This window comes from Sebastes fasciatus, chromosome 2 (assembly GCF_043250625.1).
Source record: "Sebastes fasciatus isolate fSebFas1 chromosome 2, fSebFas1.pri, whole genome shotgun sequence".
Lineage (NCBI taxonomy): Eukaryota > Metazoa > Chordata > Actinopteri > Perciformes > Sebastidae > Sebastes > Sebastes fasciatus.
In genome coordinates this window covers 5,635,592-5,648,643 of record NC_133796.1, presented here as the reverse complement: position 1 = coordinate 5,648,643, position 13,052 = coordinate 5,635,592, and the positions used below count along the sequence as shown (strand labels likewise).

General features: G+C 36.1%; 1 protein-coding gene across 1 annotated transcript; it reads left to right on the top strand.

The window, feature by feature from the left end:
- The first annotated feature begins 2,116 nt into the window (after positions 1 to 2,116).
- Positions 2,117 to 12,186, top strand: mtch2 (mitochondrial carrier homolog 2). The gene is made up of 13 exons (XM_074659745.1): positions 2,117 to 2,273; positions 6,464 to 6,548; positions 7,623 to 7,729; positions 8,002 to 8,028; positions 8,120 to 8,173; positions 8,301 to 8,358; positions 8,551 to 8,602; positions 8,700 to 8,759; positions 9,131 to 9,224; positions 9,784 to 9,831; positions 9,929 to 9,996; positions 10,079 to 10,154; positions 11,361 to 12,186. The coding sequence occupies exons 1-13, from the start codon at positions 2,187 to 2,189 to the stop codon at positions 11,445 to 11,447; spliced, it is 903 nt and encodes a 300-aa protein (XP_074515846.1). The 5' UTR covers positions 2,117 to 2,186; the 3' UTR covers positions 11,448 to 12,186.
- The last annotated feature ends 866 nt before the right edge of the window (positions 12,187 to 13,052 follow it).

Here is a 13,052-nt window from a genome sequence, read left to right as displayed (position 1 = left end):
TTTATTCTCGTAAACTGATGACTTTATTCTCGTAAACTGATGACTTTATTCTAATAAAATTACAACTTCTTTCCTCTTAAACTCATAACTTTATTCTAATAATATTCCAACTTTTATTCTCGTAAACTTATGACTTTCTTCTCGCAATATTACAACTTTTTTTTCTCAAAATCTCAGATTTATTTTTTATTCCTAAATCTGGCCCTAATACTCCGTCATATTGAGTTTATTGTTTTGAAAGAAAAATTATTCTCATTCAAGAATTTAGCCAAAGCAAATGAGAAAAAACTGTAATATATAAAAACATGAGTGAACCTGTAGTATGATTCTGATTGGAGGAATAACACTTGTTGCAACCGTCCCCAGTCTCCTCTATATTCTGGATAGAAAAACAATAAATGCAGAAAGTACTTCATAACAGTGTCCTGCGAACTATAGTTTTTTTGGAGAATTTTCATTATCAAATAATAAAGTTAAAGAAATAAATTGTATACACTAATGAACCTGTCTAGTGGAGCCAGCAGCAGTAGCAGCAGATGACCACTAGGTGGCGGTACCGTTATAAATAGGGGCGTCATCTCATAATATTACAACTTTTTTCTCGTAAACCTCTGACTTAAATCTCATAACACAACTTTTTTTCTCGTAAACCTCTGACTTTATTGTCATAATAAAACTTTTTTTTCTCAAAAACTTATGACTTTATTCTCGCAATATTACAACTTTTTTTTCTCAAAATCTCAGATTTATTTTTTATTCCTAAATCTGGCCCTAATACTCCGTCATATTGACTTTATTCTTTTGAAATAAAAATAATTCTTATTCAAGAATTAAATCAAAGCAAATGTAATATAAAACCATGAGTGAACCTGTCTAGTGGAGCCAGCAGCAGTAGCAGCAGATGACCACTAGGTGGCGGTACCGTTATAAATAGGGGCGTCATCTCATATTACAACTTTTTTTCTCGTAAACCTCTGACTTAAATCTCATAACACAACTTTTTTTCTCGTAAACCTCTGACTTTATTCTCATAATAAAACTTTTTTTTCTCAAAAACGTATGACTTTATTCTCATAATACAACTTTTTTTTCTCATAAACTCATGACTTTATTCTCGTAATATTACGACTTTTTTTCTCGTAAACTGATGACTTTATTCTCGTAAACTGATGACTTTATTCTCGTAAACTGATGACTTTATTCTAATAAAATTACAACTTCTTTCCTCTTAAACTCATAACTTTATTCTAATAATATTCCAACTTTTATTCTCGTAAACTTATGACTTTCTTCTCGCAATATTACAACTTTTTTTTCTCAAAATCTCAGATTTATTTTTTATTCCTAAATCTGGCCCTAATACTCCGTCATATTGAGTTTATTCTTTGGAAATAAAAATAATTCTCATTCAAGAATTAAACCAAAGCAAATGTAATATAAAACCATGAGTGAACCTGTCTAGTGGAGCCAGCAGCAGTAGCAGCAGATGACCACTAGGTGGCGGTACCGTTATAAATAGGGACGTCATCTCATAATATTACAACTTTTTTCTCGTAAACCTCTGACTTAAATCTCATAACACAACTTTTTTTCTCGTAAACCTCTGACTTTATTCTCATAATAAAACTTTTTTTTCTCAAAAACGTATGACTTTATTCTCATAATACAACTTTTTTTTCTCATAAACTCATGACTTTATTCTCGTAATATTACGACTTTTTTTCTCGTAAACTGATGACTTTATTCTCGTAAACTGATGACTTTATTCTCGTAAACTGATGACTTTATTCTAATAAAATTACAACTTCTTTCCTCTTAAACTCATAACTTTATTCTAATAATATTCCAACTTTTATTCTCGTAAACTTATGACTTTCTTCTCGCAATATTACAACTTTTTTTTCTCAAAATCTCAGATTTATTTTTTATTCCTAAATCTGGCCCTAATACTCCGTCATATTGAGTTTATTCTTTGGAAATAAAAATAATTCTCATTCAAGAATTAAACCAAAGCAAATGTAATATAAAACCATGAGTGAACCTGTCCAGTGGAGCAGCAGCAGTAGCAGCAGACGACCACTAGATGTCGGTACCGTTATAGATAAGAGCGCGTCATCTTCTCCTCTGACGTCAGACGACGACAGAGAAACAGCTTCCTCTCTCAGCTCCTCACTGACTCTCTAAAGATGGCGGACACGTGTGGCCAGGTCTTGCTGGGTTCAGGTCTCACCGTCCTCTCTCACCCTCTGATGTACATTAAAGTCCTCATCCAGGTAAGACACGTTCATGAGTACTCTGGGAACACGTTACAGGTGTTTAATAGCAGCTTAAATCACCTTTAGATGAGTATTTTATAACATAAATACTGCGATAACTCCACTAGCTAGCAGCTGAAGAACTGTCAAACTGTCACTGATAATAACACAGTTTAACGTCACTAAATGACTGAGCATGACCTAAACCTGTTAGTGAATTAAGGACTCTTTAATTCAGCTATCATTTAACACACATAGCAGCTAATGTTGAGCATGAACTCCCTGATTGGTCCGTGTGTTTGTCCCGATGACCTTCTGTCTCCTAAACACTCTGCAGCAGCCGGAAGTGAGCTGTCTGGACCAGTTATTAAAGTTTACACTGTATTTATAGAGCTGTTTCTTTAGTTATCTGTATGAATAATGTACAAGAACACTTCTGTGTCCTGTTACATATCTTTATATATATATATAAGTTGTGTTTTTAAGGAGCTATTAGGTAGGTATACAGTCAATAGCTAGAGATAACAGCTAGTTAGCTCTGCTATCTGATGTTACAGCCTCTATGTTGCTGCTTATTACAACCACTTAGTGACAAAGTAAAGCTATCTTTGATCACAAATTATTGACTTGCAATAAAACACAATTATTGACTTGCAATAAAACAAATTATTAACTTGCAATAAAACATGAATGACTGCATTGTTAGCACAGTATTATTAAAGGGACCTCTTGTTGTACTACACAATGACATTAAAGGGCTTGAATCTTGAATCTATAACAGTATTAAAGGGACCTCTTGCTGTACTACACAATGACAATAAAGGGCTTGAATCTATAACAGTATAAAAGGGACCTCTTGTTGTACTACACAATGACAATAAAGGGCTTGAATCTTGAATCTATAACAGTATTATTAAAGGGGCCTCTTGTTGTACTACACAATGACATTAAAGGGCTTGAATCTTGAATCTATAACAGTATTAAAGGGACCTCTTGTTGTACTACACAATGACATTAAAGGGCTTGAATCTTGAATCTATAACAGTATTAAAGGGACCTCTTGCTGTACTACACAATGACAATAAAGGGCTTGAATCTATAACAGTATAAAAGGGACCTCTTGTTGTACTACACAATGACAATAAAGGGCTTGAATCTTGAATCTATAACAGTATTATTAAAGGGGCCTCTTGTTGTACTACACAATGACATTAAAGGGCTTGAATCTTGAATCTATAACAGTATTAAAGGGACCTCTTGTTGTACTACACAATGACATTAAAGGGCTTGAATCTTGAATCTATAACAGTATAAAAGGGACCTCTTGTTGTACTACACAATGACAATAAAGGGCTTGAATCTTGAATCTATAACAGTATTAAAGGGACCTCTTGTTGTACTACACAATGACATTAAAGGGCTTGCATCTTGAATCTATAACAGTATAAAAGGGACCTCTTGTCATTTACTGACAGGCGCCCTTTGGCCCACTAAAGTGGCTTGTAAACTAGCTAAATTACTTTATAAATTATGTTTTCTAGGTAGCAATACAATGAATAGGTAGAGATAACAGCTAGTTAGTTAGCTGTCATCCATCCAGCTCTGCAATCTGATGTTACAGCCTCTATGTTGCTGCTTATTACAACCATTTCACTTAGTGACAAAGTAAAGCTATCTTTGATCACAAATTATTGACTTGCAATAAAACACAATTATTGACTTGCAATAAAACAAATTATTAACTTGCAATAAAACATGAATGACTGCATTGTTAGCACAGTATTATTAAAGGGACCTCTTGCTGTACTACACAATGACAATAAAGGGCTTGAATCTATAACAGTATAAAAGGGACCTCTTGTCATTTACTGACAGGCCCACTAAAGTAGCTTGTAAACTAGCTAAATTACTTTATAAATTATGTTTTCTAGGTAGCAATACAGTGAATAGCTAGAGATAACAGCTAGTTAGATAGCTGTCAGTCAACCAGCTCTGCAATCTGATGTTACAGCCTCTATGTTGCTGTTTATTACAACAAATACAACAATTTCCCTTAGTGACAAAGTGATTTTTAGTTTATATTCTTGATAGATTCACACAACAAGTCAGCAAAGCCCCTCTTTGTTGACCTGTATAACAGTAAAAAAAGGTCAGGAACGAGCTAACATTTCTTCTTGTACTCTTTGTATTACAGCACACTGTTCTGTTGGTTAGCTATCTAGCTGTCTTTCATAACACATTATGGACTGCAATAAAACACAATTATTGACTGCAGTAAAACACAATTATTGACTGCAATAAAACACAATTATTGACTGCAATAAAACACAATTATTGACTGCAGTAAAACACAATTATTGACTGCAATAAAACACAATTATTGACTGCAATAAAACACAATTATTGACTTGCAATAAAACATGAATGACTGCATTGCGAGCACCTCTTGTCATTTACTGGTCCTGTTATACATCCATATATATATATATACATATATATATATATATATATATATATATATATATATATATATATATATATATATATGTATATGTTATATTATGTTTTCTAGGTAGCTATATAATGATATAATGAATAGCTAGAGATAACAGCTAGTTAGCTGTCAGCCATCCAGCTCTGCTATCTGATGTTACAGCCTCTATGTTGCTGCTTATTACAACAATTACAACAATTTCCCAAAGTGACAAAGTGTTTTTTAGTTTATATTCCTGACAGAGTCACACTCAGGAGCTTTTGTTGACCTGTGTAACCTGTGGGACAAACTAACTTTTCTTCTTGTTCTGTTGGTTTTACAGCACACTGTTCTGTTGGTTAGCTATCTATCTATCTTTGATAACAAATTATTGACTTGCAATAAAACATGAATGACTGCATTGCGAATATAAGTATCTCTCACTTTTGTTCCACTTTTGCAATGTAAATCTACTGTTATGGATATGTTTAATAACATGCTGATCACTCAATTATCTGACGCACACTTTGTGCAATAATCTGGCAAAACTGTCATCTCATCAATATACATATTGTATTTTTATATTTTATATTGTATTATCCTTTATATATTTTTATTGCAATAACTCTTTTTTATTGTATTATCTTTTTTTAACACCTATGGGATTGTCACAATCTAATTTCGTTGTACTACACAATGACAATAAAGGGCTTGAATCTTGAATCTATAACAGTATAAAAGGGACCTCTTGTCATTTACAGACAGGCGCCCTTTGGCCCACTAAAGTGGCTTGTAAGATAGCTAACACTTAGCTGTTGACTAATTAGCTAAAGTCAATGTTAATCAGTAAAGAAAGCTTCTTGTAGCTTTACAGTCAAAGTTGTTTTAAAGTCTGAATAAGTAGCCCACAGAGAAACATTTGTAATATAGTGTGAAAACTAAATGAATTCAACTGACAAAGTGAACAAACATTTAGGGAAAAATGGAAACTAAATGTGTTAAAAAGAAACCTGGACGTCTGGGAGAGCCACAGTTTGTGGTGCTGAGACATAACTAAAGTGAAAGTAACATACAGTTACAGTGCATATTGCTTATCACTCTTTATTATTACTGCTTCTGGATTTGCCTCTCTGGAACACCAGACATATATGGACGTTTTTATTGGACTTTATTAGTTTTAATCTTCAGAAGACATTCCACAAATGTGTACCATGATTTCCAAATATTTCACTATCCACAAAAACATGTATTTTTGTATTTGTGTTGTGTAAAGTCACATCCACAAAAATAAAGGGCGATTTGCAAATATGCAATATGCTTACTATGTAAATACGTATTTTAAGGTTTACATGTAAAGTGATATATACGCATTTGTGCATCTATTTCTACACGTGGAATGATATTTGCGCATTTATATTTATATATATCACTTTAGATGTAAACCTATAACAATTTTTATGTGGAATTAAAATACGTATTTACAGAGTAAGTTATGCGTATTTACAAATTGCCTTTTTTTTTTTGTGCATGTGACTTTACACAACACAAATACAAAAATTAACGTTTGTGGATAGTGAAATACTTGGAAATCATGGTACACATTTATGGAATGTCTTCTGTGGATTACAGCTAATAAAGTCCAATAAAAACTTCTGTCGCTGCCTCTTTGCCAGCTCGTCATTTTAAATAAGAATTGGTTCATCTGGTTAAATAAATCAATTGTGTGTGTTGTTAGGTAGGACATGAGCCGCTCGCTCCCTCCCTGGGCAGGAACCTGTTTGGCAGACAAGTCTACCAGCTGCCTGGACTGTTCGCCTATGGTGAGTCTGACTCTCCACATTGAGACCTATTCACAAAGGAATCTGTAACCTTTATCACAGTGCTCTTAGGAATGCTGGAAGAGATGTGCTTTTTTTCTCTCTGGGTATTTAACCTTGTGCTGCTGTAGCTTTTACTTAAATGTGTCAACTCTGGCAGTCCTAAGCTGTGTTGGAAGTGTTATTGAAATTGACCTAGTCTGATTCCGCTCTTGACTTTTACAAAAAGCAACTGGATGGTTTATTCAAACATGAGAACAACTTGTAAAATTGCAGCCTTTGCGAAATGAGTTGCATGTCTGAAAGCGGCTTCAGTTGTGGTGTTTTATGCAGTTCATTTATTTTTCATTTCTGATGTTTAGTGGGAGTATGTGACAGCAGTTTTTCTGCTTGTCAGTAGGAATATGAGGCCCCTAAAAGTAAAGATGTCTTTGTACTTAAACAGTAAAGACACGTCTCTTGAACTGTAATTTCCCTTTAAAGGTGTCCTGTAAGTTTTCTTGTAAGCAAACAAAGTTATGTTTATATCACAATTACAATTCAAGTGTAAACTGTTTTAATGCAGCAGCAAATTGGTCAAAACTTAAACAGGAATTAAAATTCCAGTATATAATGTATACAGTATATAAACATAGAACTGAATTGAATAGATCCGCCCCATTGTCACCAATATCTGATCCGGTATCTGTGCATCCCGAGTATTTGACAAGCAAAACCACTGGTACGGCTATCTTATGAATGCAGTTTGATTTTTGTATTTAATTTAGGTTATGGTCACCTTAAAGTTTGTTGATAGAGTAATAACACAAATGAACCAGTCCAAAAACTCAGAAAAATCAGAGTTTGTATTTGACCACTACATGGCGTACATCTCTTTTTACAACCTTACAGTGACAAATGCTCATGTTGACATCATGGGTCACCGTTCACGTTGTTTCTAAAATCTGTAAAAAAGTGAGATCTGAAATACTGTTTTTAAAAATTGCAAATCTGGCATTTACTTTATATAAAAATCATACTGTTTTTAAAATGCCTTTTTTTAAACATGTCCTGATGTGTATTTTCTGAATGTTTCAGCAAAACACATCATCAAGATTGATGGAAAAGCGGGTCTCTTCAACGGGCTCGGCCCGAGGCTCTGTGCTGGCTCCATCGGCACAATTGTGCACAGCAGAGTTGTGCAGGTAGGCCTGAATAGTGCTCCATAAAAGCATGTAATCACACATGTTCTTCGGATGAAAGTATAGATGTCATGATATACCACAAACAGAAGTGGACATCCAGGATGTATATTAATGCCTGGCGTAAATGGGTTATTATACATATTGGATATGGTGCTGATTTAATGTTACTAATGTAGGATAAACTCCTTTCTTTGCCAGGATGTAAATTGTAACTCACCAAGTCTTTATTCAGAAGGGCAGTTTTATCATGTTAACCTCTAGTTTCCTTACAGAAATGTCAGGAACAAGGCACACTTCAGGTAAGAGCTTTTTTTCCTGATTTATTGTTTGTACTATTACCATAATATTCTTTAAAGAGAGATGATGCTGAGGTTATTTTCTGTTGTGCAGGTACTGGGAGGTCAGAAGGCTGTGGAGGGCTCCCTACAGCACGTTGTTAACGAGGTAACGCGCTGTACAGCCGCCAAAAAGCAACACACCAAACAAGAGCTAACTCAAGTGCCGGTTGTTATTTCACCTCTAGATATTTCATGCATACATCTCAGTTGATTGTTTTCTGTCTCTTCCACAGACAACCAAAGAGATGATAGCTCGTTCCTGCGCCACCGTCGTCACGCATCCCTTTCATGGTACGTCATGAATGTCCGATGGCTTTAACTACAGCATTAATGCGTGTGATAATAAGTTCCAGATGCTTTGTTAGAGCTCTGAAGTGGTTTCACTTGTGATGTATTTCAATGTTTTGGTTGAATCTGGCAATCTGTTGTGTGGGGAGACTCTAGTCTGCATGTCAAGTATGTTTTCCTCGACTTGTTTTTCAGTGATTACTTTGCGATGTATGGTCCAGTTTATTGGGAGAGAAACAAAATACAGGTACATTTTTCTTGTTTTAGACACAAACCTCAATGAGAAGAGCCATTAAGGTTGTTTAAAAACTTCAAAAAATATATCTATTTTCTTCTGTTCACAGTGGGGTGTTTGACTCCATCGTCACAGTCTACAGAGAAGAAGGCATACTGGGCTTCTTTGCGTAAGTTTGACTCTCTTTAATACGGTTTTTAATGCATTGCCTTGATGGTCAATCATTGTGGTGTGTTTTCATCACTTTAAAGGCAAAAATGCCCCATTAGATTGTTGGCCTTGGTGCTGCTGTATGCTTGCATATGTGCACAGTACACACTATGTTGATGAACTAGGGACATTTTGGGCTTTTTAATTTTTTTATAAAATAATTTAAGCTGTGTTAATGCATATGGTTCAGTGGCAAACTGGATTATATCTTTGATTTGTAGTGTTAATTTATTCTTTTACAGTGGTGTGATCTTATATCCAGTATGCTGATTATTTTTCCTAATATTCATGATTTATTAATGATGTTTTTTTTGTTTTTTTTATTTCCAGTGGTCTGATTCCTCGCCTGCTCGGTGACATCCTGTCTCTGTGGATTTGTAACATACTGGCTCACCTCATCAATACATACGCCATTGATGACTCGGTATACCTCTTCTTTCACTCTGCTTAATCCCGTTAAGGGTTCTGTATTGTGTGTATAGGGGTTTGGTTTAAGGACCCACTTGCCCTGAAATACACCTCTCAGGTAGCATTTACTCACAGGGCTGTAGTGGAGGCACCTTCTTTATCTTGTTAAAAGAGTGACCAACCCACCACCTACTAGTCCTACACAGGAGACAAAACAGTTCAGTGTAGGGCTGCAAATTGGTAATGCCTTCACTTGAACTTCCACCCACGCCACGCACAAAATACCACCACACCCCGATCATCATATACCACTTATGTTGCTTTTTGTTTGTTTAACTGTTGGAACTTGCAAGAAGCAATCACTCTACCTCTCTAGCACAACACATAGGGCTCAATATTAAGCTTTTTCACGTTTGTTGAGGGTAGCTTGGGGGTCCTTGCTCAAAATTGAAAGTTTTTTTACTTAAAACTATGCAATTTTACATAATTTTGGACCATTATAATTACTATAGATAACGCCCAAAAAGCTTAAAGAGAATACATAGTTAACGTTGTTAATCTGTTCTTCTGTACAGATGAGTCACACGGGAGAAATCAAGAACTGCTCTCAGGCTGTGACAGGCGTAAGTATGACTAACGTGGCCCCTCTACACCAGCAGATTTAACACAACACTGTAACTTGTAGTTGGATCACGTTCCTCCTCTGCTCTTTCCTTCCAGTTCTTCGCCAGTATGCTTACATACCCTTTTGTTTTGGTGTCAAACCTCATGGCGGTCAATAACTGCGGGTGAGTTGGCAGGCTATGTGCTGTTTGTTAATCCTCTAAAGTGTTCAGATCAAAGAGACTTATATTTGTTCTGTCCTCACAGGCTTGCTGGAGGCCTGCCTCCCTATGCATCAGTATATCCCACCTGGGTGGACTGCTGGAGGCATCTAAGCAAAGAGGTAAAACATCACAGACACAACACATCATATACATTCAGTGTCCTTCAACCAAAACAAACTGCAGCCGGATGAAATGACAAAATAAAAAACAGCGGAGGGTCAGCGTGGATACAACCTGCACCCTCACATGTTAAATCCAGCGTGGTAAACACTACACATTCAGTAAGGTATGGAAACACTTTGGGTTTCACACATTGACAGGAAAAGCAGAGCTAGACATCACGGCTAGAGCTGCATGCTAACTCTGTCACGGACAGGAAACGTTATCTTATCGCGGTAACGTGCGGTCAAGCCGGCCGTCGCTCTCATCTCCGTGGTCAAATCGGCCGACGCTACAACTGTAGAGCACCCATATACTGACATTTATCTTAAATGCATTTAAACGGCCCCAATGGAGCTGACCATGGATAAAATATATATAAAAAGCTCAGAAATAGCGACAAAGTTAGTGGTACGTATACGCGTCACTACGTCCGGTTTTCAAAATAAGGTGTAAACAGAGGGAACTGTATATACAAAATACATATATGGAAATAAGATTGATTGGATTATATTCACCAGAAGTATAAAACATTACATGTCCCTTATAAATTAAAAAGAAAATACCACTTATTCGTGAGGGAAATGTAATAAATAATTCCTGAAAATGACTGATATATTTGACTTCAGGACAAACATACTGAAAATCAAACATTCTTACTGTATTAATTTAGATATTTTCCAAAGTAGAAGTGTACGATTCAACTTTTTTCCATGGTCTAGTTAGTGTTAAAAAAGTTAACAAATTGCAATATCGAATCGCAATACTTAAAAATCACAATACATATCGAATCGGCACCCAAGTATCGTGATAGTATCGAATCGGGAGATAGGTGAATCGTCCCAGCCCTACCAGATACCCAAATGTATGTAATGAAAAAAGGGAGTTTTTCATGATATGTCCCCTTTTAAAGTCTTTTACTTGCATAAAAGTCAACATAATTGTTGAGAACACAAAATGCTTTCTAAGTCCTGATCAGGTTTTTGAATTGACAGGATGTTTGTCAGTTGACCTGTGAAGAGAAGGGAGGGGTTGCTCCACTGGAACACTCTCAATATCAAAGCATCAGTCTGATCAAACCACAGATGGAATAAGCTCATTTGAATGAATCTTCCCAGTTGACGGGCCGCTACTAAACTATACCGTCTTCTCTCTTTTCATTCCAGGGCAACATGAGCAGAGGCAACAGTTTATTTTTCCGAAAGCTTCCGGCAGGAAAGATGTACGCAATTGACCAGAAGAGATTTTTTTAAAAGCCTCAAGAGAACTGAGCTGAACATAGTTGTGATAATAAAAACAAACTCAACATTGCCTGATCTGGAGGTTGGACAGTCGGCACTTAATCTTTTCTTTTTGTATGCACTTGTTTACTATGAGGGTTTATTTTTCTTCTTGACAACCTGCAATCATGTGAAATAAAAAAAGAAACATGAATTTCTAGCAGGTTTTATTAACAGAAATTTACAGATTGAAACTGCAGGGCTGTAAGATAACGAGATGGTGCATTAATCTTTTTAAAACCCACATGTACAAAATGTGATGGAAGGATGCTGTCAAACCTGTCTGAACAATGTTATGATGACCAATGTGAAAGCCGCCCTCCCTCCTTTTTTTTTTTTTAACATAGATTATTGACAATGACTCCCCTTCGTCCACGTGATGAGATTCGTTTGTTTGAAAACAACATTTCAGTCTGCATGTGGTAATGTCTAATAATTCACACGTTAGTGATCAAGTGGGACCTCTTGTCATGTGGTATTGTCTTGTTGTGTTAATTATCATAAAGCTCACTGCTCGGCGGCCGTGTAATGCTAGTGAAAAGAAGGGGAAAAGACTCCCGATGAGATGGTTGTTCAGGAGCATGTTTGGATGTACAGAGGCATGGAGGGTAGCCGGAGATGACCAATAACCTCTTGGCACTCTGAGCAGCCAAGTGCTTGTATCAACTCATTCTGACTGACCCAAATAAAAACTGCTTTTTTTTGACCTCGTCTTTCTTGTGAAAGGTGTCTGGTGTAGAAGTAAGTGAAATGGTAAATGCACTAAAGAAACACCATCAAAAGGAAAACAAGCATCTAAGAGCTGTTTGAGTTAAAGGACAGGGCTGACACTGGTGGCAATGTTCTTTTTGTCAACTAATCCCATGAAAAGACCAAATCAACAATGAATGTATCTACTAACAAGTATTATGTGTGTATCAAAGTCTGATATATCTTCTTCCTCTGTGCCATTTGAGCCCAAAAACTATTAAAACACGTCGATGAGCCTCACTGTTACGCTGGGTGACATGTCCCTTCATTACCATGAACACACACACTAGTTTATTTTGACTCAATCCCAAATACACCATCCAGCTGCCACAAATCACTCACTAGAGCACCAAATGTGGATTAATCCACCGCTGAAAGTAGTCCCCAAAGAAAATGTTTGAGTAACGTTCGATTACAAACTACAGTGAGCAGCTGTTTTAGGGAAATTACTGAACCTTTTTATACAAAATGAACCAATATATTTGTTTTTATTTACAGTGGGAACCGATGGGCTTGGGGCCTCAGACTGTATTGAGAGATGTACTACCACGTTGTTGGTTTTGGTCTTTTCATCGATTTGTTGACACATATAACACCAGACTGATCAACTTCAATTGGCGGGGTACAAAGAACAGTTTACACAAGTGAAGCTGTGCAGGGAGAAAAGTTAAAGGACTAGTGTGTAGGATCTAGTGGCATCTAGTGGTGAGGTTGCAGATTGCAACCAACTGAATACCTTCCCTCACCCTTCTCTTTCCAAGGGTGTAGAAGAACAAATTCAAGCTGCACCTTCAACATAAAAACGTGAAGCCAGTGTTTGTTTTTTTC

Coding starts and splice junctions, on each gene's coding strand:
- mtch2 (XM_074659745.1), top strand. CDS start 2,187: ATGGCGGACACGTGTGGCCAGGTCTTGCTGGGTTCAGGTCTCACCGTC. Junction 6,549..7,622: donor GCCTGGACTGTTCGCCTATG/GTGAGTCTGACT, acceptor TGAATGTTTCAG/CAAAACACATCATCAAGATT. Junction 9,225..9,783: donor CATACGCCATTGATGACTCG/GTATACCTCTTC, acceptor TCTTCTGTACAG/ATGAGTCACACGGGAGAAAT.